Here is a 26,253-nt window from a genome sequence, read left to right as displayed (position 1 = left end):
GGCAGCCCTGTTACAAAGCAGGACGTCGAGACTGAGAAAAGCACCCCAAGTCCCACAGCTCGAAGGGGGCAGAACCAGGGCCCATGTGACCCCAGGGCCCATGCTCCAAACCATTCCCTTCACCATATTTCCATCGATAACCATGACGTGGACAGTAACAGAAAGCTGACCTGGCTCCTGAACCACTGCCAGGAAGGTGGCAAAGTCCAATAAACCACCACATCTCTAAGCCAGGCAACACTGGATTCGGACTGACCGCCGCTCCCGCACTGCCCATCAACCGTGGGACCAACAGGGCGAGGGGCAGATGACTTCTTAGAAAGCCTCATATGTGCCTCCGAGTGAATTACTTCTCTCTCCATATGCATCCCCGACACCCCCAGCTGGCTGTGCGCACAAGATCAGCAGTGCGGAGGGGACCCTGGCCAGCCCCAACTGGCCCGACAAGTACCCCAGCCGGCGGGAGTGCACCTGGAGCGTCTCTTCAACCGCAGGCCACAGGGTGAAACTTGTGAGTCATTTTCATAGTTAATGGACCACAGGGACAGAGAGGGTGTGGGTGTGAGTCTCTGCTCTTCCGGTTCTCAGCTCTGAGACTTGGGGAAGTTATGAAAGGGTTCTCAGTCTCAGTTTCTCGATCTGGAGAATGGAGCTGCTAGTGAAACCTGCCCCCGGGGCCGATGAGCCGATGAGCTGATGAATGGAGGGTGCACGGGAAGCCCTCAGCCCGGGGTGGCAGGTGACAAAAGCTCTGTAAGTAGCACCTGTTCCTGGTGGGGCCAGAACAAGGCAGAACCTGCCACATGGTGCGGTTTGAGATTTCACTGTTTCCTGCTTTAATTTTTTCACAAACCAGTACATTATCAAGATTTTAAAAAGTTATCAGTATGGAGGGCTGGAAAATGAAAATCAGGTCTCTAGTGCCTTGTGCGCTCTAGAATGGACCCCTCCGAATATTTGGGGTGAGTCCCCAGACGTGTTCTGTGCACGTGCAATCATGGGGTACATTCCTGGGAAAACAAATGTACGTATGGCCTTGTTCCTGTCCAAACTTCTCAAAGGGACCCTAGTTGTTCCTGCTCCTCTATGACTTACAGTATTTTAATTAAAGATAGCAAATTAAGTTATTTATGCCAATTTCCTCTTGAGTTAAAAAATATGTATCTCCCAAGCCTTTCTTTAAAGTCCCATCCCAGCGTAAGTCTGTGGTCTGTACACCACGCTCGGTTATTTCAAAGACAGATGAGTCTTTCCACACGTCGCTCTCTCAGTCCCCCAGAGAGTCCCAGGTCCTGGAGCGTAAAATGAACTCTCTGGCCAGCTGAGTAGTCGCTGAACGGGAGACAAACAGTTTTGAATGGGTTGTTCAGACTCTGGGGATGAGTAAGCTCTTCAGAAGGCATGTGGATGTCGCTCTGAATTATGGACGGTAATGAAAGGCGAATGGAAGGGAGCAAAGGACAACGTGATGATGAGTAGACATGGCCCAGGGCTTGCGGTGTTGATTGGCAGGAGCAGTGAGCACAGGCGGCTGAGGGGGCACCCAGGCTAGAGTGTGGGTGCTGGTGTCTCTCTGCCAGGCCTGGGGCATCGAGGGGCAGAGAAGGCAGGGATCCTGACCACAGGGTGCTCACAGTGGGCACCTCATGTGCATGGCTGCCATGTGGGAAATGCTTTCCGGTGCTGCTGCCCTGAGTGGTTCAGAACAGCCTTGCTTCTGGGTGAAGGGGAATTACAGAAGGCGCCTTAGAGAAAGGCACTCCTTCCCCAAGACTGCCATCTGCTGGAAAATGTTCATAATGGCAATGTAAATATTTGGCGACTGTGGGGAGGGGGCCTGGCATCCCCTGAGGTTAGGAATCTGCACAACTGGACGTGGAGCTTCTTGTCGAAGGGCCACAAGACCGAGTTGCCACAAACACCTCTTCCTGTTCCTTGAGGTACTAAGGAACTGAACTGACCGGCCACAGTGGTCACAGTTGGGCCAGACCTCAAATTTACCCGAGGTTCATACATATATGTGCTAGCTTTTTTTTTTTTTTTAACTAACTCCCTTGGGAAGTGGATGGTGGCTTTCTTGATCATGCCTTTTTTTTTTTTTCTTTTGCTGCCTACTTCTGAATAGCTGGTGTCATGTTGCATTGGGACATGGTGCATGTTGCGTCCCATGGGCCTTTGGGGGCCCCCTGCCTCTCTGGCTCATGGCCTCCCTTCCCATTCAGCACGCTCCCTGGTGCCACTGGTTCCCAGTCCTGCTCCTGCCCACTGTCCCTACCCCCCTCCCTGGCCCCACCCCCTTTCTTAAAGATGTAAAGCACTTTGCCCACTGCAAGCATTTTGTCATTCCTTTGGTCCCCTCCCCACCTGCCCTGCCCTGCCACCCCAACCCCCTTCTTGTGAATTGAGACCCCATCCCCAACTAATGTCCTCTCTCCCAACTCTGTCTTTTGATCCAAATCTTTATTAAACTCTGTCTCCTCTCACCTCTCCCATGTCCCTCACAACCGCAAGTAGACCATCAGTTGGTCATCTGCCCAGCACCTGGGAAGCCCTACACTTTGATCTGCAGAGCCTGGTATCTGACCTGGAATTGTGGGGCTCCCCAGCTGCCTCAGGGGACAGTCTTGGAGGGAGACAGGGAGGAGGGAGGCAGTATAGGCTGGTAGTAGAAGTGTAGGCTGGAGTTGGGCTGGTTGAAGGTCAAGTCCAACCCCCTCCTCTAGCTGTGTAAGCTTGAGCAAGCCATTAACCTCTCTAAGACTTGGTTTCCCTCTCTACCCGCTGGATTTAATAATAGCTCTTCCCTTCCAGCATCATCAGAACTAAGTGAGAAAACTCATGGCTCTCATGGAGAAAAACTGTTGGGCTGATGTCAGCCACCATGAGGATGACAACTCGGGCAGCATGTTCTTCATAAAGCCTCGTGCCCACCCTTGTGCCGAAGGGCCGCACAGCGCAGTGGTTAAGGGCACGGGCTCTGGGGCCAGACCTCCTGGTCACAACCGAGCTCCATCAGGGGGGACCTTGGGCAAGTTGTCAGGCAACTCCGTGCCTCAGTTTCCCTGACTGTAAAGTGGGGTTTGGAATGGTAGACACATCACAGAGTGGTGAGGATTAGTAGTTGTGAAGCACTTGCAGCTGCTCCTGCCCCGCCGTGGGCCCTTGGTCACTGCTGGCCTTGCCAAATGGCGAAGGGGCTGTGCGACTCGAGGGAAGGAGTGCAGATGCCAACAGGCGTTTAAACCGCCCGGACCGCCGTCTCGTCTGCAAGTGCTCACAGGAGTGGCAGCTCATGCAGTCACTTCCCAGGGTTGTTTTGGAGACCAAAAGAGGAGCCAAGTCCAGGCCCTGTCTACAGACATCACCATGGTCACCGTGGCTCCACGCCCCCTGTGCAGCTGGCTGGGCGGACGTGTGTCCTGCCTCACCCCATCCTCTCCCACCCTGGGGAGGCGGCCCCCACCCTGGCTGGACACCAGGCCCTTGCCTCACTTTGTGATTTTCCACCTCCAGACGTTTAACGAGTTTGAGATCGAGCAGCACCAGGAATGCGCCTACGACCACCTGGAAGTGTATGACGGCCCCGACAGCCTGGCGCCCGTCCTCGGCCGCTTCTGCGGCAGCAGGAAGCCGGACCCCGTGGTGGCTTCGGGCAGCAGCCTGTTCCTTAGGTTTTACTCAGACGCCTCGGTGCAGAGGAAAGGCTTCCAGGCGGAGCACAGCACAGGTGCGTGAGCCCTGGCCCTGGGGCCTGGAGACAGACCGTGGCGGGGGGTAGGGGGATAAAGGCTGGGAAGGGACTGCCTTTTATCCTGATTGTGTGGAGGGGAGTGAGGTGGGTGCGATCACATGTCCCTCTTAAATGAAACACGGGTAGCAGTAGGGGAAAGGGTTGTTTTCTTTTAAAGTCTTCAACTGACGATGTTAAAGCGGACAACATCTCGTTGGTGACGCATCTCCTCCCCTCCTTCCTCCCCACCGTCCATTCTTTTAAAAATTTATTTATACTTTCGCTGGCCTGTGAAATCCAAACGTCTGGGAGCTGAGTGCTGGAGAGCAGCCCCTTCTGAGGACAAGTTCCAGAAAATGAAAACCATGTCTGTTCCCCCTTATTTGTCCTTCACTTAAAACATAAGTAGCTTTATTCGGTTCTTTGGAGGAAATACAGAAGCTTATTATTATCTGACACGTCTGCTTTGTTAAACAGAAGAATATCAGTGAGAAATTGGCTCTGCTCTTGAGCCATTAAATGTTACTACCTGAGACTGGAACCCCTGGAAGCAACTTGGACCCTTTGATTCTGGCATTAGATGGTGACCCTTCGGCCAAGCGGTGGCTGCTGGCAACCCCCTCAGAGGCTGAGAGCATGGCCCAGGGACCCTGTGAGGTCCTCTGGTCCCTGTAACAGCCCTTCTCTTCAGCTTTTGCTTTTTCAGAGCCAGAAAATATGAACCAGGTAAAACAAAACAATGACCGCGCCCGCAGGCAGTCCAGCCGTCCTTGCCTAGCAGAAAACACTTCATGTCTGCACCCTCTCAGCTCCCTAACGGGCTCTGGCTTCCCAGGGGGAAATTTAAAAGCCACTGACCAGTCACTACTTTACTCTCTTGTCCCTACAGAGAGAACAGAGGTGCCTGAGCGGGTCAGGGTCCTGGCAGGAAATGGGGGTGTGCTCAGATAGAGTTGTTATTTGGGGAAACTTTAATAAGGGACTGTTGGCAAAGAGGTGGGCAGGGATGGGGGACCCCTGAAAAGGACAGCAGAGCCACCAGGGCTAGGAACTGTAGGGCTGTTACTACCCCCAGGCCTGGGTGAGAGAGTAGTTTCTGGAACCTGGGGACAGAAGGGGGCAAGCAAAGGACCCCTGGACAGGAGCTGTGACCTTTAGTTGGAGGACACGGCCTTGACCACCCGCAGGGAAGGAGCCCGGGACCTGACCTCTGACCTGTCTCTGCTCCCTCCGCTGAGCTGCTGGTGCTCCCCATGGCTGGGCCCAACGGGAGGCAGAGGGCAAGGGGCCCACCCACAGCAGCCCGGAGGTCTGCCTCCTGAGGGTGGAGAGGCGACCTGGCAGGAGGGAGGGAAGCCACCCTGCCCTGCTCTGTGCCCAGTCCACAGCCATGTGCACCTAGGGGGTTGAAATTTCTCAGAGACAGCTCCCAACGAGAAGAAATTCTAAGCCACCTGGGCCAGGATGGTGCAGAAGCCACCCTCGGGGCGCTCCAGACCCCTCAGGGGCGTGGAGCACATGAGGACGGACAGTGAGGGATTTGCCCCAGTTTCTGGTGCTTTGTAATCTCTGATCACTGTCATTTATCCATTTGTATTCTGTGGCCTCTAGTGGCCTAGATGCAATATAGCACAGTACCCAGGCCAGCCAGAGTTACGGTTCTAGTGAAAACCCCAGAAACCAGGACACAGAATACAAAGTATGAGGCACAGCTCACTAGTGACATGCCCAGGCCTATCGGTCATCACTGCGACAAGCAGGAACCCCACAGGTCTATTCAGAGGTTCCTAGGTGTCAACTTTGCCAGAGGTGCTGGTGTGCTTTTGGTGCCCTCTTTTGGCGGAAATTACGAATTACAGTAAGTTGATTGGGCTGATGTGAGTCCTTGGCAGATGCTTCTAGCATTTCCAGGGAGTTAAGTGGCCAAGATCCAGGCAGCCAGGTTGTTGGTTTGTTTTGTTTTGTTTTGTTTTGTTTTGTTTGTTTAGCAGTATGCTCAGCTATCCCTGGAGGCCTTATCTGGCCCACCCTGGGGACGTGGGGCCTTGTCTGGTAAGGATCCAGCAGTGAGCCCTGAGACTCAGCCGTGGGCCTCTGTAAAGTGGCATGATGATGAGACTTGCCTGGCCTCTCCCATGGGGCATGAGAGGACTTTGCAGAGAAAGCTGGCCTGTCAGAGGGTGTGGGGAAAGAAGTCCCAGACTGGGAAGTGGGGACGGAGGATGGTCCGTGGGTTCTCTGTGCTGAGGGAGCATCGTGGTTCTCTCTCCGCTCCAGAGTGCGGGGGCAGGCTGAAGGCCGAAGTGCAGACCAAAGAGCTCTATTCCCATGCCCAGTTTGGGGACAACAACTACCCGAGCCAGGCCCGCTGTGACTGGGTGATTGTGGCGGAGGACGGCTACGGTGTGGAGCTGGTGTTCCGGACCTTTGAAGTGGAGGAAGAGGCGGACTGTGGCTATGACTACATGGAGGCCTACGACGGCTACGACAGCACGGCACCCCGGCTCGGCCGCTTCTGCGGCTCTGGGGTGAGTCCCAGCATCGCTGGGCCCCGGGGACGCAGGGGCATCGCCCAGAGCATGCGAGGTGCAGGCGGACCCACCTGGGTGTGAGCCCTGGCTCCCCCGCCACTTGCAGACACCAGCCAGGAGGCCTGCTCTATGGAACAAAGTGGGAAACTGGGAGAACAGTTGAGAGGAGGCTGGGGGGAGGCTGACCCCCAACTCATAAGGGCCAGCCCCTAAAAAGCATTTTTTGTTTAGGACTCGCTTCTTATTTTTGCAAAATGCACCCCCTACCACCAATTTTGTTTGGCTTTTAGGCTTTTAAAATTTCTAAATTATACTCTTATATATCCCATCTCTTTACAATTCTCTCCCCAAGCAAAACCAAATGCTTATGAAAATTATGAATCACCATCTTACCATAAAGACAAAACTATGCTCAAGATCATCATCGTATTTTTCACCATCACCTCTTTCCTGGGCCAGGTTGCTTTTTGTTCACTGCCTCCCCGGCTCCTGCCACAGGGCCTGCCAAATAGCTGGTGTCACTGAAGGAGTCTGGGCCAGCAGTGCAGTGTCCTGGTCCCACTCTGCCTGCACCGCCCCGGTTTCTGCCCACACCAGGCCCCGAGCCCTGTCTTTTTCTCATCTGCAGGGCTCATCATGCAGCTTCTTTGCTATTGGCTGGATGCACAGCCAATCCATGTGGAGTCACTAGTGCTCCTTGTGCTAATCAGAACCTCAAACTGGTTATATGTCTTTGAATGATTCCATCTTTCAGCACCCTCCCCAAAAGAGCGTGTGACGTAACCAGTGCAGTGCCTTCGATAGACGACATCTTTCCAGCTGGGGGTCCACATGCCAACAAAACTTGGGAGTGTCCAGGGCAGTGAAATCTGTGGGGAGTCCAGTTTGGTCCCACTAGAACTAGTGGGCAGCAGCCTCAGAACCTGGCTCCCAGTCATGGACTTCCTGGCAAACCCTTTTTGACACAGGTAGTGGCTCCATGTCTCCTTTTGTCCTTGGGCAGGACACCATCTAAAAATGCCTTTTGCTTTAGGTCTCCCGGGAGACTCGTCACAGTGCTGCCCCTAGAGCTGGGTGATTCTTATACACACTTTGCTATCGGAAAGCCCTGAGCTGGGTCCTGCCCAGTGTGTGAACTTCAGTCTAAGTTTTCCCAAGCACAAAATGGAGCTAACACCCGCCTTGTAAAGTTCAGTGACATTTATGTGAAATATGGTCCAAAAGACCAGAGCCTGGCCCTTCTGTGCACTGAATAAATTCTTTGTGAGCTGGGTGTCTGGGGTTGTCTTTGGAAAAGCAGGGCCCTGGGAGCTCTCTGGAGCAGCATTTGCAATCTTTCCCTCCAAACACGAGCTTGCTTTGATGCCCTTCAGAGTCCCTGGTGCCGGGGGTGCCTTGTGGCCGCATCACCCACCCCGTGTCTTTGGGTAACGTTCTGCCTTGTCCTTACCTTAAACTCCAACCACAGCCACCTGGCTTAAAGGCCCCTGCTCTTCCTTTCCCCTTCCCTCAGCCACTGGAAGAAATCTACTCCGCAGGGGACTCCCTGATGATCCGGTTCCACACAGACGACACCATCAACAAGAAAGGCTTCCAGGCCCGGTACATCAGCACTAAGTTCCAGGACGCCCTGCACATGAAGAAATAACATCGATGCTCTTGGCTGAGATGGGTTTTTTAAAATAAAAATAGCACCTTGTGAGTCTGCCCTAAAACAGTGTACAGTATTTTTCTCAAACAGAACCTCAAAATCTAGTCTTGGAGGTGTGTGTTCAATGAAGTTTGGCCAACAAGGAAGAGAGAAGACGTTCCTTTGATTCCAGCTGCGACATTATCCATTGTGGGCTTTTAAAGAAGATTAAGGTTTGAAGTCACTGATCATTCAAGCAATGCCTGTTATTACCCATTGTCCTTGTCACTCGCTCCTGTGGGGCGAAAGGCCAGCCCTTGGGTCAGTCATCCCTCCATTTCTGGACGTGCTTCCGTAGGTGCCAGTAATGTGACCGTGTCCTGGAGACTCAGGCTGTCTTCCATCCACTCTAGGTGATGAGGGTGAGAGCTGGGCCCTGGCTGGTTTGCTTCTCAGAGCCCTGGCCGGGGACGTGCTAAGCAGGAAGTCTGAGAATATGGACATTGGAACTAAGACAGACATTGCAGTCAGCGGCATACGGAGGGAGCATGCGCATGAGAATTGCTGTCACCAAGTTAGGAGACTGCAAGCCTTTCTCTGTGTTGTTGGCTCTCCCTGCCCCTAGTTTTCCCCCTGTATCCCTATTTGCATCAGAGGGTTAAGGCACCTGTGAAGTCCAGCAGGATATTTGCTGATGCGGGACCCCAGCTTGCCGAGAAAACGTCCTGGCTTGTCGTTTTGATACTCCTTTGCTCACCGACTCGGAGAAGACTCCACCTGTGCACTGGGGGATTCCACGGGCTTAGGACCTGCCTTCCTCCAGCTGTGGAGGTGCCGGCTGTGGTTGACCTTGACTCTTTGACAACCAGTTCAAACCGCATTTGCAAGATGTGCAAAGACATGAAGGCCCAGCTCAGGTCCCTGGTCGGGTGAACCCTGTTGAAAACTGGTTAATTATAACTTATGGAAGAATCAACACCTTGTGGAACAAGTTCACCTTGTCTGACCCCTGTAACCAATTGGGTTAAAGACTGCACTGGTGACTGCTCAGACGGACTGGCATCTCATCACCAGCTTGCAATCAGAACTCACCACACTTGGCACTTGTTCTAGAGAAGTGTAGAGGATGTTGTTTACATAATTTTAGAACCTCCAGGTAAACTTTAAATAGTGAGGTAGTTTTGAATGGCATTTCATTAAGGCGTCTATGGGCATTATGAGCTAAAAGCTGTGGTATGTAGCTTTAAAAGAGTATTTATGTCAGGATCACTTTAAATGCTGTTTACAGAGCTGTGAGTCCTGTGTCGTGGGGTGTTGGACACAGGACAGAGTCCCAGAGAATTTTCACTGAGAGCGCAGACAACTCCCCAGCGCCGGAACTCCTCTGGGCTGAATGAGCATTATGTTAACAAAGTATTTGCAAAAGATTAAAGGTTATATTTTTTAAAGATCGGAATATGCCCCCAGAGGACTATGTCTAACTAAAATATTGCTGGGAGTAAAAAAGAAGGAAAAAAAGAGAATAATAAAAAAAAAGGTGGAAAATGCACGGAAACATTTTTCCTTATAACAAAAAAATCAAACTATTATGATGAATGATAATATATGTCTGTATATATATATATGTGTGTATGTATGGGAAGGATCAGCTGTCAGAGCCTTAAATCAGTGCAGGGTGAGAGCGGCCGGCCCACGGACCATAGCTGTACAGAGCTGGCCCTCCTGGACCTGCGGCTCACTCGTCTCCTCTACCCGGCTCGCTCTCTTGGCCTCCCTGGGCCCGGTGTGGAGGCTCAGCCTGCATCCTCGTGTTGTGACAGAGGGCAGACCCTGCCCCAGGAATCTTCGGTTCAGCAAATGGAGCAGCTCATCTCGTGATCCCCGTCTCACCTGCCTGTGAGGGTGGATTCCATTTCCCTGATTTCTATATTTTTGTGAGGTTTTATTTTTGCCTCAGCTTATCTGTCCAAGTTAAAACTGGAATCAGGATACGTACAGTGGCTGTTAAGGGTTTCTCTCCAAAGACACGAAAATTGTGTTTTTTCAACCTGTAGAGGCCAAAAAAAGATTAACCAATTCCCTAGGAAAGCGAGAGGGAGTCAGATACAGCCAGCTTTGCCTCAGTAAATGCTCCCCAACCCCCAGCGGAACAATGGGACTAATTTTTATCTCTTTATATGGGTATTTTCATAAATACACAACTTCAACAATTACCAACCTATGGCCAATTTGAAACAATGGGAGTCTTATGAAATCCTTCAGCGAGGCCTTCTGGGAGTGACGTATTCCCAGCAAAGACAAGCTCCGATTCAGCCGGAGCTGCCCAGATCGCTCCCCCGGAAGCTCCCGCGCAGGGGACTTCTGCACAAAGCAGGCTCTGCAAGAGTCCGCATGGCTGGCTTCATGCAGAAAAGTCCCTTCAGATGAGGGGTCCAGGCCCCCTTCCCTGGCTCTTCCAAATTCTCAGTGACCTTCCTCCACACACCCCTGGATTCAGAGGAAGGTTCCAGGGGACATTGCTGCAGCCAGCTTGGTCCTTTCACTGGGTGCTGGGCCCTGGGGATGTCACAGAGCTCCAAGACTGGCTTCAGTTCAGAGAATCACCTTGACAACCTGATGAAATATTCATGGCCCTGGTCTTCAGCCTGGTCCAATGCCAGTGTAATCTGGGCTAGCGGGAGCCAGCACCTGGGCCCCCAGGGCAGGGGGAGGGTCTGGAAGTAACTCTACCTGCAGAATTTCTCCCAACAGAGAACACGAGTCTGTGCATTGGTTCCCTGGAGCTTTATTTTCTTCCAAAGTGAAGTTTCCTGTCACTCGTGAAATGCTCACGCTGGTTCAGTCGTTTGTAAAATCTCGTTAATTGGCAAGGTCGCCCAGGGACTTGCCAGGGATCCCGCCCCTTTGAGGAGTTTCCCATAAGTCCTGGCGGCGGTGCTCAGTTTGGGAACCTCTTCCCATGGCTCCGGCAGGTGTCTTTCCAGTTTCCTCCATGGACGGAACTTCCCAAAAAAGAATCCCAAATGCCTAAGAGTTTTCTGTAAAACAAAGAAGAAATGGAAAGCTGTTTAGAGTGTTACCTATAAATATACGGTACTCTTTATTTTGTGTAGTTTTCCATTTCATGAGGTGTTGTCAGTTTCAAAGAGAAAGCAGAGAGGAGCAGACATGTCTCTGTATAGAAAGACTCGTTTCATTAAAGAATGTGCATTGATTGACGTGTCCTGGGTATGTCTTACCCGTTGCGGCAAGGTTGGCCCTCCAACCTATTGATGATTTTCTCCAATACCACAAGAACTTGGGGAGCGTAGAAAAAGGGGGTCCTTCACAGTGTCTGACACAGGCACAGAGCTCCCTGTGGGACCCAGAAAGTCACAAGCACAGCGAAGGTGGCTTCAGAGTGGCCCCCTCCCTTGGACCCGAACAGGCCGGAAGTTTGACGATGTGATTACTGTGGAGCTGGTTGCTCCTACAACCAAGGGTGTAGATGAGGGGTCATCTGCCGTTTGTCCCTCGGGACCTCTCTCCACTCGTCTCCCCGCAGTTTTGTGCCCAAGGACTACAGCCGACATTAACATCGAAGGTCATGGCTCCTAGAAGGTGACCTTTTCTCTCTGGGCTCTGGCAGCCACTCCTTCCACTTGCCCCTTCAGGTCCCCGGGTGGTAAGGACACTGCTGGCCTAACCCAGGGGCACTGCATTATTTGCCCCCCCCCAGGACTTTTATAAATAGTCCTTTTAACAAGCCCCACCACCCTAGATATAGCAAATTGAGTACATCACTCATTTCCTGTGGGGACCCTGACAGACAGAGGATGGTTTCGAACTCAAGGACAGAGACTCCATGTAACTGAGAACAGACTTTGTAGGTTGACCAGAAGAAGAGAATTTTAGGTACGCTCGGAGTTTTGTGGGTCATATCAGGGAAGGGTAGTTAGTAAGGGAACGTGTTTTTAAACACACTCAGAATTAATGCCAAACTACTCAACACAAGCCAGTTTTGTACTGTCTGTACAGTGTCAGGGTTTTATGGCTTTTCTACCTTTTGTGGTCACCGGTACCTGAAGGATGAGCCCCAGGTGTGCAAGGGCACACCTGCTCGATGCATCAGCAGGGTAAGGCAGTGCATGGGCAAAACACCCCCCGACGTCAGGGGCTTTCCATAACCAGGTTTGTTTCTCGTTCAAACTACGCACCCATTTCCAGTACCAGGCAGCGTCTCCCTGACCATCAGTCAGGTCTGGGCCTGGCTGATGGCACCTTGCTGGCCCCTGTGTCAGGTGGAAAGGCGGCATGGAGGACCTCATGCCGGCGTTCGCAATGACTGTGCGTGGCGTCTCGCTTCTACCCACGTGTCACTGGCCAGAGCAGGTCACCAGGCTGCTCCTGACTTCAGGCGAGGAGCGATGTGAGCTAGAGACACCTGGTGGGTTCCCCCCCACCCACCGCCATGGCTCTCACTGTGACGGTCACAGGCAGGGTAATGACCCGAGTGCTGCTGCCAAACATTTCATGTCATCGCTACCTCCTCACTGCCATTTTAGATAAAGATTTCAGCAGTTAGAATAATGCCACCTATCACTTAGGAACCGGCTTTTAATTTTTAAATTTTTATTTATTTAATCCTCACCTGAGGACACTTTTTCATTGCTGAGAGAGAGAAAGCCATCAATTTGTTGCCTCTTGTTCATTGATCCCAACCAGGGATCAAACCCGCAACCTGAGTATGTGCCCAGACCGGGAATCAAACCTGCAACTTCTCAGTCTATGAGATGAGGCTCCAACCAACAGAGCCACACCGGCCAGGGCAGAGTGGACCAACTTTTTAAAATGACCAGTTTAAACTGACCATTCTTGCTTTAAGCAAGCAAGCCATCAGTGTGCCTGGGCTTGTACAAATGTTAATGGTGGCATAATAGCGATGATCAGAGAATCTCAGAGTCGGTGGCCCTATGCTCCCACCTGCTAAGGGCATTCCTTCTGCAATATCCCAGGAAATAATCCTCAGCCTAATACTTCCGGAGGGGGACAGCCCACCCACTCCACCCTTCTTTGGGGGATGGTGCCAAGGTCCTTTTGCAGAACCACTGCTTCTCACATCCGAGGGTCCTGCACCGGGCAGACTGCAGCCAGGTGGCAGGTCCTCTTTGGACGCAAGACCCGAGCCAGACCGGAAGACCCTCTTCCTGGAACTGGAGTCTTGATCGAGGGGAGAGGGGCTGAAATATTTTGGAGCTCATTCCTGCGGGAGGATATCTGGAGCGGACGGCCTGGGAGGCGGCCCTGCTGCACAAGCCTCAGGAGCAGCCTGGCGCTGTCCTCCCAGAGCCCGGTTCCCGGCCGAGCTCCACTACACCCAACCAGTTAAGCCCCCTTTTCCCAGTCAGAGCCTGTTGTCATGCTCGTGGTCAGGGGCCCATGACCTTCCCAGACACCTAGTCCAGGGCACCGCCCACTAGCGGTCACGGCATTCTTCGGAAGGACTGACATGTTCACTGGAGTGAGAGTCGGTGATCAGTGGGTGCCTGGCCGACAAAAAGTCAGAAAGGGACCTCGCCGGCCTTGCCCACCACAGACAGCCCGACCACAGGGCCCTGGGACTGCGAGCTGAAGTTCCTGGGTCCAGCTGTCTGGTCCAGGTGTGGTTCTAGGCCCACTGAGCAAAGTCAGAAACGTAATTTGTTCCAGATGTGCTCATTTAGGTAGTCCAGTCACTGTCAACAGAACCGTCCCCATTTTACAGGTTGGGAGGGAGGCTGGAAGGAGTGACTCCCTTGCCTCCGACCACGCCGCTTCCGGAAGGGAGGCCAAGGCTCTCAATACAGACTTGCCCGGACTGTGTCTCCATGGTGCCTGGGTGCTGATAGGTTCAATGTAGACATCACCTTGGGAACTGGAACCCCCCCAGGCAGAGACCACGTTGGTCTCATTCGGGTCAGTTCCCCGCTGTCTGCATCCCACACCCCACATCTGCTTCTCCAGTTTGGCCAGACTAAGCAAACGGGCCTCCCCCTGCAGTCCAGCCCCCAAACCAGGGGTGGGCTTCTCTCCACTCTCGCCCTCACCTTCTCTCCCGTCCCCTGCCCCACATTTTTTCCCATCATAATCTCATTGCCTCTGCTTCCACAATAAGCCCCAAACCCACTGACTGCTGCCCATTCCCACTGCCCCAACCCAGGGCAGCTGCCGTTGCCGCTCACTTGGACTCTGCGAACTGGTGTCGGGTTCACACTCTTGTCCCCTGTGATCCAGGCCCCACAGAGAGGCCCGCTGATCTTTGTCAGCATCACTTAGATCAGGCTCCCTTCCCATGTAAAACCCCTGAAAGGCTCCCCACTGCTCCACAGTAGGAACCTTACCTGCCCTAGTGCGCTCACACCTCAGGTCCCTACGTCGATCTGTCTTTAACTCCTTCCCCAGGGTTTTGCCTTTGCTGTTCCCTTTGCCCAGGACTCTCTTCTCATCTTTCACATGCAGCTTCAGTGTCATCTCTCTGGACGTCAAAAGCAACTGCTTCCGGGTCACTGCTCCTTCTTCCCTACCAGCCTGTTTGCTCCTCCACAGTGACCGCTGTCTGTCTGTCCTCACTGGGTCCTACAGTCCCTATGAGTTGGGGCCTCACTTGTCTTGGTCATCATTTATTTCTGAGAGCAGTGCCCAGAATCATAGAAGGTATCAAAAAGATATGTTAACTAGATGAGGAAATACACTCATTTAAATAATCGAATTGATTGGTCCTAACCCCGTTGTTTTGTTGGCACATGACCCTGACTCCTTCACGGTTTTAAAGAACCAAACTCCTAGCAGAGAACTCATAAGAAATAAAAAGCCACCCAAGTCAAAAGCCTCCTCCCACTCTAGCAGGGTCCCCATCAGAGTGTGAGAGCAGAAAGGGGTGAGGCCAGACTCACCAACAGGCAGCTCACTGGCCAGGGAGTGTGTCCCCTGCGGCAGCTATAGTCTTGCCGCAAGCACAGAGCAGGTCCCACCCCTGTCCCGGGCATCCTCTGCAGGGATGCTGGGGCTGTGCCAACTCCATCACGGCTGGGATGCCGCCGCCGGCCTCCGGGCCGCCTCGGCCTCAGTCACCCATTGTTCCTAGACACCTCCCAGCTGCAGGAGCCTCTGAGCCTTCCATCCAGCTCTGGGTTTTTTTCTGAGTTGGAGGTGTCATCGAGAAAGGGACCTGACAAGTGAGAAGGACAGGAAGTAAAGGCAAAGAGGGTGGGTAACCCTGGCCACACACAGTGGCGGTGGAGCAGGAGACCGTCTTCCCCGAGGGACGGGCCGAGGACTTGGCTACTCCCCTGACCATAAATGGCTTGGCCAGGGCTCTCTCAGAGCCACCTCTTGCCCTGTCCCCCTTGCTTGCCCAGCTGGATGTCCCTACAAATGCGAGGCACAAGCCAGCGACTCCAGAGAGAAAGGAGTTTGCTGAGGACAGCGTTTGGAGGAGGGTCTCAGGAGGCCGTCGGGATGGTAAGTGGTAGCCAGCGTCTCTGGCCCGGCCTAAGCTTCATCCTCTCCCTATAAAAGCAACTCCCAGGCTTTTAAAGCTGACATCTCTAATTCTCATATGACATTTTCCTCGGTATGATAAAGTCAGGGGGATTGGTTTTCAATTCTTTTCCTCTGTACAAGATACTAATCATTTTTTGTAAAATTCTCGCCAACTATTTGCTGATCTCATCTTTGATTTTAACATTATGGTCTTGTCTGTAACACCCCACATACAGTGAGGGTACGGAGCAGCTGTTTCGGCTGAATTCACTTCCCAGGTGCAGCAACGGGCCCATCCTCGCCTTCCTCCCTAGTGCTCAGTCCGCCTTCTGCCCCCTGATCAGCAACGTGGAGATTCGTCCACGGCGAAAGAAACTTCCCACCTCTTTTTACTGACTTGCAAACGTATTTGGTTGCGACTCACTCAGATGAAGTTTGCTAAGTGAAGCGGGAAGACGGAAGGGGCCTCTGAGAGTCTTTACAAGAGATGATTAAAAGGGGTGGGGCTCAGGCTTTGGAGTTTGGAGGATGCGCAGTCTGACCCACCCTCTGCCACTTGGCAGCTGGTGACCCGCAGAAACCTGCCTGGTCTCCGTCCCCACACACACACACACACACACACACACACACACACACACACACGATGTGGGGAGCAGAGCTCGCCCTCCCTGCGCTGGTGTCCGAGGCGCAGCACGCCCTCCGTGACAGTGCGCGATGACCCCTCCTCCCCCTCACAACAGCGACCTTCTGTCCAGGGCTACCCTCTTCTAACGAGAGACCCTAACGTACCTTCGGGCCCATCCCGCATGTGTTTTGTTGTGCTCGGAGGAACAGTGAGTGCATTTGAGCAGTAAGTGTGTTGTTCCGAATTCCAGTACTTTGAGTAAGGCCGATCCAGGTATGTGCTTCCATCTGAGAAAGAGCTCCCTCGCGACTTCCTCGTGCCCGGCTCCGTGCTGGCCTGTTCAGGAAGACTATGGCCCCACATAGGCCTAGAGTGCTTTACGGTGCGGATGGAGCTGCCCAGGTGTTACGTCCTTTGGACTTATCCTGTGAGGTGGGACGGGGCACGCTAATCATACCCCAGCTTTGAATATGGAAAACCAGAACCTGGGAGGGCAGAACCGCTGTGAGGAAATAGAGACCAGAGAGTGTGAGTCACTTTTCCAAAGCCACACAGCCCTGCCGTGGCTCAGTCTGGACTCGGATCCGGACGAGGTGCCTCCAGACCCAGAGTTGCCTCACCCCACCCAGCTGCCCCTGAAGAATACTGCGTCACACTCTTCTCCACCCACATTTATGCGATGTTTTTCTCTCCATGAGAGCACCAGAGTGTGTTTCTGCAAAACACGAATGTCTCTGTGAAACTGGCCAAAACCTTCGTCATCCAAGTATTGATAAACAGCACGCGCAGTGGCCTGCGTGTTGCTGCCCCTCCCGCCTGCTGGGCCCCAAAGGAGGCTTTGTGTTGGGCCTGCTGACCTCAGTGCCCAGCACTCACGGGCGGGATGAGGCTCTGGGCAGCTGTGTCCAGAGCGGTGACCTTGCAGTGTCTGTTGGCTTGGTTAGTGTTAGCAAGCAACTGTGATGGTTTGGTCCCTTGAGCAAGAGGACCCTGAACTGTGGTGGCCCAGATGTCCCTCTTGCTCTCATGTCCTAGAACAGTGTCTATCTGGTTTCAGGAAGGAGTAGCCTGGAAAGGGCGGCACTGACGAGCCCAAACTACAGTGAACGAAGACGAAGACGGGAGGGGGAAGGGGCCGGCGGAGGCCCTTGGCAGGGCCTGACCCAGGCAGTGGGCTCCGGGCAGGCTAACAATTTGGTGCCTGTTGAGCCCACGGACTTTAAATACTGACTCCATATGTGGGGGAGAGGTGAGACTGGGTGCTGAGTGGGGAGGGTGGGGAAGGGTGAGCTTCTCTCGGTCGTCCTGACCAGCCCGGCTCCAGCCTGGCTCCAGCCCAGAAGCTACGCTTTGGACTCAGCAAAAATGGCAGCCTTGTCTTTCTCAGGTTCTCTCACCTGGGCAGGGGATGCAAGGAGCAGGTGTTCTCGTTGGAGCAGGTCCCTGGGCGGGGGGCAGGGGGAGCGTACTTCCTAACCCAAGCGGCAAGTACCAAGTATTTCTGAATTCACACAGTTCCCTCCCTTGGAAGAATTCCAGGGGGGAAAGAAACTATGTTCAGCACTTTGCGGAATGTCTAGTAATGGTTCTATTGCCCGGTGGATTGGGGTCCCTCAGGCAATAGCCCTGCTGCCTGGCCCCGTAGTCCGGCCCTGGTGGAGGACCGGGGAGGGGAGAGGATGCAAGGCTGCCCTGATGCTGAGGGCAGACGCCGTGACCTCAGGCTCGTCTGCTCGCGTGCCCTCTCTGGGCCACGATTGGGAGCGGACGTGGGCAGACTGAGACTAAGGGATCGGTGAGTGCTCTTAGAACCCGTGGGGTCAGTGACGTTGGGCGGAGGGGCGGAGGCCTGGCTGACCATTCCCAGGACCTTTAGAGTTTTGTTCTCCTTTGCAGAGTTTTTCACTGAACTTCACGTTGCCAGCCAACGTGGTAAGTACGGCAGCCCCTGCTCGTTCCCCAAACACGGGTGCAGAACGACCCGAGGCCCCCAGAACACTGCCACAGGAACTCCACGAACAGCGGTGAGGCCCACTCTCCAGAGGCACTTAGGAGGAGCTGTGGGCTGCCGCGGGAAGTTTTTTCAGTGCTGAAAGTGTAAACACACAGTTCGAAAAGGCAAATAGCAAAAAAGAAGGAAACTTCGCCTATGTTCCCGTGAGCAGAAAATGCCATTCCTTCTGGTCCTGGTCGACTCCAGGGCAATGCTGACTTTCATTGTCTTCGTAACACTGTGTTCTTACCGTACACACAACTTTATGTAAGTGTTTTCCATCAGCCTTTACAACCACAGCTGAGGATGGCCGCATGATATTTCTTCAAGAAAGCTATGTTCTGAGTTGCATAATCATGATTAGGAGTAGTTTTGTGGTAAATACAGGTGTAGATGAATCCCCGTCTGTGCTTAAGATGATTTCTTTTGTACATAGTCCAGAAGGGGAATTGTGGGGGTCAACGAGTTTGAACACTTTATGGCTCTTGATCATGACATTCAGCTGCAAGTGGAAGTGGCAACTTCGGTGGGTGGTGGCGCACAGTTCGCACCCAGACATGACCGTCCGTCTCCACTCTCTCCTCGAGTGGGGATGACGCAGCCGGGGCTGTGTTCTGAGCAGCAGTGCTGCTGTGATTCCGCGAGGCATTTTCCTGGCCTGGTTTGTAGTGGATTGGGCTGCACCAAGTGTTTCTGATGCACCAAGTCACATGGTTATTTGAAGAGAATAAACTGAATCTACCCGGTAAGAGGGCACCTGAGCCGGGGCTCAGTCTCCAGGAACGTGAGGGCACTGTTCTGGAGAGCAGCAGGAAGGATAGCCTTGTCACTCACTGCCAGCCTCCTGCTGCCCCCTGCTGGCTGCCTGGGAGTCTGTTTCCCCCCCTCCCCTGGCACCCGCCACACTCTCCTGGTGGGATCCTGCTTCTGAACCCCCTTGACTCGCCCAGTTCCCTGCTTCAACAGCCTCTGCCTGTTGTTTGCAGACAAATTCCCCACTCCCTCTCAACTGTCAAAACCTTTTAATATGGTTACTGCTGGAACTTTCCCCCTTTACTGCTTAAACTCAGCAGTTCTGTAGAGACCCCGGGTTCTGTCTTATCCTGGCTAGGCCCACCCTTGAAGACAACTTGCCTGGGTCCCTGGCCTTAACACCGAATGTGCTACGACCCAGGCAACCTCTCTGGAAAACCAGGACAGGTGGTCACGCTGCCTGGCAGTTATGTCTCCACCAAGTGACCTTCCTTTTTGGTACAGTGCCTGGGAAGGGGACAGAGGTAGACACCTGGCGCATCAGAGCCTCTGTGGGGAGCAGGGAGCAGGGAACAAGGCCGCCCCGGCAAGCTGGCCCCTGAACTGTCAAGTACAAAAAGTGAATTGGGGTTTTGCAACAGCAGTTGAGAGCTTGGACCTGGGCCAGACCACTCAGCATTTGCCTCTCAGGGCTGTGTGACTTCACACAGGTTACTTCATTTCTCTGTGTCTCACTCTTCTCATCTCTAAAACGGGGGTCACGGTAGTCCTGTTTCCCTGGCTGTTGTGAAGGACAAATGAGCAGTCACAGGAACCGTCCATGAACAGCCTGACATATAGTGAGCCCTCCACGAGCATCAGCTGGTATGATTGGCAGGTGCTCATGAGGCCAGGAAAGCTCATCGGCAGAGAGAAGAAGGAAGTAGGCAGATGGAGGAGCGCAGGGGAAAGGCCATGTGCCCTGGAGAGGTGAAGCGACCCAGGAGAGATGGCTCTGGTCCTGACAAATTCCCAGTCTCTCAATCCCTGAAGAAGCCAGATTTCTGTTGTTTTGGGGTTCCATGGAGTACCCCCATGAATGCTTAGAGTCAACTCCTTTTGCGGGAATCAAATCCAGCTGAAGAGAATTTATATAAGAACACCTTACCTGAAGTTAGACTGTTATCACAACCTGGAGAAATGGAACACTTTGGGCCAGTGCAGCACTAAGGTAATATGGTGGCGGGTGGGGTGACTGTGTTTAGGTAAAACTGTAGCCACATAAGTACCAAATGTCAATGCCTCCTTTATCATGTTTCTCTTTTGCTGGGAACTCCCTGGGTAAGAGACCTAGGCATGGAATTCAAACACCCAAGTTCAGGGTAGACTTGTAGTTGTCTGTGGAGCCTTGAACAAAATCCCATAACTTCTCTGAGGTCTAGTTCATTTTTTGTGAAATAGCAACAAAAATTGTCAAAGCCCCAACCCCAGGGACTCCAAAGTATTCACGAGGTCGATGAGAACATTCATTGACAGGCGTGACCAGAGTTTTGCCCAGTTTAAAGGAGTGACAAAACCTCGGTGCCCATGACAACTCTAGAGGGGGCACTAACAGTCCTACTTCACAGATGAAGCCCGAATCCTTATCCTGCTCCGGGCTCTATTTGCTCATTTTGCATACGTGACAGGAGGCAGGCAGTTCATTGAAGTCGTCCCATGTGCTGTGCTTTTTCTCTGGGCACTGTAGACCCCCTCCCCTTCCAGGCCTTGGGATGAACACAAGGGCTCAAAGTTTTCCTTTTCCCAGCTGGTGGGGATGATACACACAGACTTTCAAGGGCTGCCCCCCAGCACTAACGTACTTCACGGGCGTGGTTTGGGACGCCTGGCAGCCTTATCAGACCAGGCTCAGGACACCTGGGTCAATGGGCGAGGCACGCCCTCCTTTGCTTTCAGCTTCCTGTATTAAGTTCTTTGTTAGATTGCAATGGCGAGGACCCTGCTTTCATTTCCCCCTCTGGCAGCCCATTCCTAGCTGCTACCTGAGTGTTACAAGGCGTTGCCTGGCAACCAGGACATAGCTGCTGGCCAGCAACAGCAGCAGCACAGCAGTCTCGGAGCTCTTCCTATGCTACTTCCTGCAACAGTGGTCATTCATTGTTTTCAATAGGACATTTGGCAAAGGGTGAACTTTAGGCATTATAGCTTCACCTTTGACAGACTGGCCTGTATAGTATTGGTTCCACAAATTTGTTTTCTTAAGCTGTATGTTCTTTTCCCCACACAGACGTCCTCTCCAGTCGTTACAGGTGGGAAAGAAGCAGTAAGTATGTCGCTTAAATTTCGGACCATGGTTTGGTCACCTATAAAACAGGGATAACAGGGCTCTCCCCACCTTGTGCATTTGTTTGGAGGAGTAGACAGATCTGATGTGTGAACTGTTACCAGGCACAGAATCTGACTCAACTATTATTTTTACAACCAACTCAGCTCAGAAATGAGGGAGAGTGTGCAGATTACAGACGGGTTTCACGATGTGTTGAGCAGAAGAAGCGACACACTTGGGTTCTGGAATGACGTTCTGTTCAGCGTTGTTCTGTGGTAACACTGGAGAGAGGCTGCAGAAACTTAACTCTTGCTTTTATTGATCAGTCCGTGGTGAAACTGGTTTCACTGCACTCTGTTTTACCACGAGGACCCAGCCAGGGTGTTTAGTGAGGACTTGCTGTGCTTGCTTTCTCGGTGCATCTAGATGATGCTGGAAAAAGACAGATCTAATCTATGGTGACAGATTCCAAAATAGCCTTACACACAGGCTGACTAGAACGGAGCATGAGGGGCTTCTGGGGGCCGGTGATGTTCTGGTTTTCATCTGAATGCTGGCGCGTGGGTGGGTTCCTCGTGTGAGAAGTCATCAAGTTACATACTTTTGATTTATATACTTTCCTGTATTTATGTCTTATATGAGGATCCCATATTTATATGGATTCTGCAGATCACCTTTGATGTTTCCAGATGACTTGCAAATCCAAAAACTTATGCAGCTATTTCCACTGAGATCAACACAAAATGGGAATTTGAAAATTAAGTGGTTAGTGCATTTAGTGTAAATAAATTTAAAACATTCCCATTAAAATGGTGCGGGATGTAAGAAAACTTTTCACTTTTTGCCAAACTGCTAGGTAAAAATGACATCTAACTGTTGCTTTGGGTTGTATCTCAGCTTTTCAGCGTTGACGAGAACTCTGTACATCTGTTTCTAGGAATGTCCTGTTCATCTCTGTTGCCCATTTTCCTACTGGATTATCACCCTTTTCTAATCGGCTTAAACTATGTAAATTGAGTCCTATGAAAATGAGTCATTTGCCATGTAGACCGCAAACATTTTTCACAATATCTCATTACACTTTTGATTTTGTACGACACTTAGGGTCCTTGAGTTGTAGCGTTTTATTTTTCACTGATCAACCCTTTCTTCAATTCCCAGAGAACCTGACTCTACTTCTCTCTGTGTCAGGACTGCGGGCCCTCCCTGGGACTTGCCGCCGGCATCCCATCGCTGGTGGCCACGGCCCTGCTGGTAGCTCTGCTGTTCGTGCTGATTCACCGGAGAAGGAGCAGCAGCAGCGAGTCTGCCGAGGTGACTAGCAGCCTCTCGGGGTCTGGGCATGTGTGCAGGAAGAGGTATTTCCATGAGTTTGTGTCTGTTTCCTGAGGACACGACAGTGGATGCTCCTGCACCCCGATTTCTCATACTCAGGCCATTATGCTCCAGCAGAGCTGATTTGTCATGTGGCCTTGAGGGCGGTGTTTGGGGTAGCAGAGAGTAGCAGTGAGGAGGGACGTTTGTTGCCAAGGCAGACACCTGTCTATACAGTGGATGTTTTTTCTCAAGTTGACAAACAGAAGAACCCAAGCTTCATAGAGAGGATGGAGATGATCTTGGCAAAGGCAGGAACACACAGGTGCTGAGGCATGTGGGTGTCCAGAGGGTCTGGCTCTGCTGCCCTGTGCCCTTTTCCACATCAGGATGCACCTCAGTCACACAGGAATTTGCCCACCCCACCCATTCCAAAGGCCAGGTTGCTCTGGCGGCCACGTCAGGGCTGGAAGACCACCCAGAGCCACATCCAGCGAGGTCCCAGGGTTATACTGCGCTCTGTCACGTGGGTTCTGGGGTCTGATTCTGTCCCCAGTTCCTGAACATTCCTGGTGCACTCACAGTGGTGAGCATTCCTGGGGAGGTGGAAAACCCAGGTTCCAGCCCTGCTTCTGCCAAGTTATCACTTACACGATCCTGGACAAGGGACTTGACCTTTTCTGTGTCTTGATTAGGTCAACTTAATGGGAGTTGTAACAACTACCCTCCTATTTTAGGAGGCAGGCAAATTTGCAAGGAAGAAATGAGGTCTTGGCTGTAAAGATGTGTTGACAAGCTATGAATTATTACCATTAAGAAGTATTGTGGGTGCTGGTGGTGTATTTTTATTTGGGCAGTAGTTTCTCAACCTTCTGTGAATTTTAAAATCATTTGGGAGGTTATGAAAATACCAGTTACCAAAACCAATTGAATCAGCACCACTGAATAACAGACCGCTGGCGTTTGTCTTTAAAAACACAACTTTTTATTATAAATAATTTTAAGCATATACTGAAGTAGAGAGAATAAGATAATTAACCTAACTATCAATTTGTGTGATTGTATTTCATCTCTACTCCTCCCCGCCTCTCTACCCTGCCCACCCTGGGTCATTTTGAAGTAATTCACGATGGTGTGTCTTATTTATGTTTTGGAAGGAGACAGTTATTCTGTTTGCTTATTTTTCTTTGTTTTCAAAGTTCTCTGGTGGTTGTAATGTGATTGTAAACCTAAGTGTGAGCACCACTGATTTTAATCATGGTCATGGGCAAATTCTGTGACTCTTTCTTCCATCTGTTCTTCCTTCCTTCCTTCCTTCCTTCCTTCCTTCCTTCCTTCCTTCCTTCCTTCCTTCCTTCCTCTCTCCCTTCTTCCCTCCCTTTCTTCTTTCCCACTTAGGAAAGTGAGAGGCCATGTGAAATTTCAGAAATTGATGACAATCCCAAGATAGCAGAGGTAAGGACTCTTGGTTGGAATCACTCGGTATCACAGCACAGCACACACACCTGGTGAAACCAGGGTGTCAGGGCCGTTTCCGCTGCAGGAGACGCGCGGCGTGAGCGCAGGTGAAGAGGAGACGGCTCGGGGGAAGCTCAGGCATGAAGGAGGCTCTCGGTGTTTATATTGGCTGGACAGGAATTCGGGGTTGGTTCAATACTAGAAAATCAATTTAATGTGATTTATTTTCCTGACAAATTAAAAGAGAAAAATTGTGTGACCATCTCAATAGGAAAAAAAGACTTCGAAAAAAATGTAACCGTCATTTATCATGTGAAAACTCTTAGCAAACTAAAAACAGAATAGGAACTTTCTTAAATTGAATGGAGATATCTTTGTTAAAAAATTACATCAAACATCATACTTAAGGGTAAATTATTAATGAATTCTCTTTAAAATCAGAAGTAAACCAAGGACACTCACTGGTACCACTTAGTTGACACTGAGCTTTAGGCCCTAGCCAATGCAATCAGATAAGAAAAAGAAGAAGGGAGTATGAGAATGAAAAGGAAGAAACAAAACTTTCATTATTTTCAGATGATATGGTTAACAACAGATAAATTGTTAGAATTCTTTGTGATTTGAATAAGTTCACTGGATGCAAAATCAGTATACAAAAGTAATTTGCATTTCTAAAAATGAATAAGAATTAGAAAACATAAATTTTAAAAATAGCATTTTGCAGTGGCAATAAAAAATATATAGAATGCTGAGGAATAAATCTAAGAAAAACATATAACTTTTTTTATGGAGAAAAACACAACTTTAGTAAAAGATATTACATAAGACCTAAATAATGAAAATGTTGGTATACACCATACTCCTGGGTAGGAAAACTCAGTAGCATAAAGATGTCAAACAACCTAAGATTAGTCTACATAATAAATGTAATTTCAATATAAATCCCAACAAATTATTTTCATGGATCTTAAATAAGGCACTTCTAAAATCTATATCGGAGAAGGCAGAAAAACGATTTAAAAAGGAATGATGAACGGATGGAACAGAAAACAAGTAGCAAGATTTAAAACCAATCATGCCAATATCCCATTACATGTGGTTGATATAAATACCCCGATTAAAAGGCAGAGATCTTCAGTTGTATATAAAGCCCAGATACAACTCCATATTGCCTGCTAAAACTCACTTTAGATATAAAGACACTAGTGGGTTCAAAGTGGAAGGACAGGAGAACAGACACCACGCTGACATTGTGCAAAAGAATGACGAGTGACCTGCAAACCTCCCCCGGCCCCACCCGCAGCAGCCGGCTCGAGCAGCTGTGGGCCCGCCCTTGTTTTCCGTCTCTCAAGGATCCCTGTCCTTCCTGGCCTGACCTCCAGTGTCTTAAAAACTACGGTTTTAGATGGTTTGTCTGAATTTTGGTTGCGGTAGGTGGGAGGGTCAATCTGGTTTTTGTTGCCCCTACTTGGCCGGCCACAGAAGTCTTTGCTGTGTTGACTTTTAAAACCCGTTTGTGTCCTCCAGAATCCTAGGCGAGCACCCACATGTGAGGAGGATATCATGGGAGCAGAAGCAGCTCACATATACGTGAGGACGGTAGCAGGGAGTGAGGAGCCCGTGCGGGACACCTACCTTCCCACGGCAGAAATGGAGAGACGGCGGGGACTGTGGTGGCTCATCCCCAGGCTGAGCCTGGAATGATGCGGCTCGGCCAAACCACAGAACTGGAGCTGGGACAGAGCTGGGAACCCGGGGGCTCGTGCTTGGAGTGAGCAGAGAGGCTAAGCTGCTGCTTAAACAACCCAGATTTCGTTGACAGATCTGGAAAACTTACGGGTGATTTGTCTCTTCAGGGGGCAGGTCTGACGAGGTTCATTCCAACTCTCAGATCCTGTGGTTTAACGAGCAGCGGAGCATCAGGTGACGACCCTGTGCATCTGGAAGGAGCCCTCGGGTCCCGTTCCTGACCCCAGTGGGAATTTGTGTGTGTGTGTGTGTGTGTGTGTGTGTGTGCGCGCGTGTGCACGTGTGTGATCTTGGGAAAGGGGCTTGATATCTGAGTGTCTTGTCTTCTCATCTTTTTTCACATCCTGTTTCCGAAAACGCCATCAGACCTGGCTTCCGTGGGAGGGTTGGCTAAGGTCCGCGTGGTATACAAATAAAGTTTAAACGGGGTGTAGGAGGGGAAGCAGTCCCGTATTTCTGATATCTCATGGCAGAAGTCCTCTGGGGCCACACACGCCCAGGCCCCAGATCCCACGTGGTTGGACTGCTCACCACGCCCTCGTGTGTTCATCAGGCAACGTTCGAGGAAGGTGGTTCTGCAGTGGGCTCTGTGTGTGTGCATGCAGGGTAAACAGTGTGGGGGGGGGAGCAGAGATGTTTCAGATTATTCTCAGAAACGAGGCCAT

At 51.4% G+C, this 26,253-nt stretch overlaps 2 protein-coding genes across 2 annotated transcripts in view; both read left to right on the top strand.

The window, feature by feature from the left end:
- The window catches only part of TLL2 (tolloid like 2), a 123,695-nt gene extending 112,624 nt beyond the window's left edge, over positions 1 to 11,071 (top strand). Inside the window, exons 18-21 of the mRNA XM_037138915.2 lie at positions 384 to 511; positions 3,514 to 3,727; positions 6,008 to 6,258; positions 7,775 to 11,071. Of these exons, the coding sequence (XP_036994810.2) occupies positions 384 to 511; positions 3,514 to 3,727; positions 6,008 to 6,258; positions 7,775 to 7,909 (728 nt within the window). The 3' untranslated portion in view covers positions 7,910 to 11,071. The remainder of the gene's footprint in view (positions 1 to 383; positions 512 to 3,513; positions 3,728 to 6,007; positions 6,259 to 7,774) is intronic.
- A 4,213-nt stretch (positions 11,072 to 15,284) lies between these two features.
- OPALIN (oligodendrocytic myelin paranodal and inner loop protein) lies at positions 15,285 to 25,800 on the top strand. Its single transcript, XM_037138845.2, has 6 exons — positions 15,285 to 15,370; positions 17,913 to 17,948; positions 21,029 to 21,064; positions 22,259 to 22,381; positions 23,780 to 23,836; positions 25,367 to 25,800. The coding sequence occupies exons 1-6, from the start codon at positions 15,368 to 15,370 to the stop codon at positions 25,541 to 25,543; spliced, it is 432 nt and encodes a 143-aa protein (XP_036994740.2). The 5' UTR covers positions 15,285 to 15,367; the 3' UTR covers positions 25,544 to 25,800.
- Positions 25,801 to 26,253: the final 453 nt, after the last annotated feature.

This window comes from Artibeus jamaicensis, unplaced genomic scaffold (genome assembly GCF_021234435.1).
Source record: "Artibeus jamaicensis isolate MK-2021 breed Jamaican fruit bat unplaced genomic scaffold, CSHL_Jam_final contig_252, whole genome shotgun sequence".
Classification (NCBI taxonomy): Eukaryota; Metazoa; Chordata; class Mammalia; order Chiroptera; family Phyllostomidae; genus Artibeus; species Artibeus jamaicensis.
This window is presented reverse-complemented; position numbering and strand designations above follow the sequence as displayed.

Excerpts from the sequence above, each read along its gene's own strand:
- OPALIN (XM_037138845.2), top strand. Across the intron at positions 21,065-22,258 it reads TTACAGGTGGGAAAGAAGCA|GACTGCGGGCCCTCCCTGGG; the intron begins GTAAGTATGTCG and ends TCTCTGTGTCAG. Across the intron at positions 22,382-23,779 it reads GCAGCAGCGAGTCTGCCGAG|GAAAGTGAGAGGCCATGTGA; the intron begins GTGACTAGCAGC and ends TTTCCCACTTAG.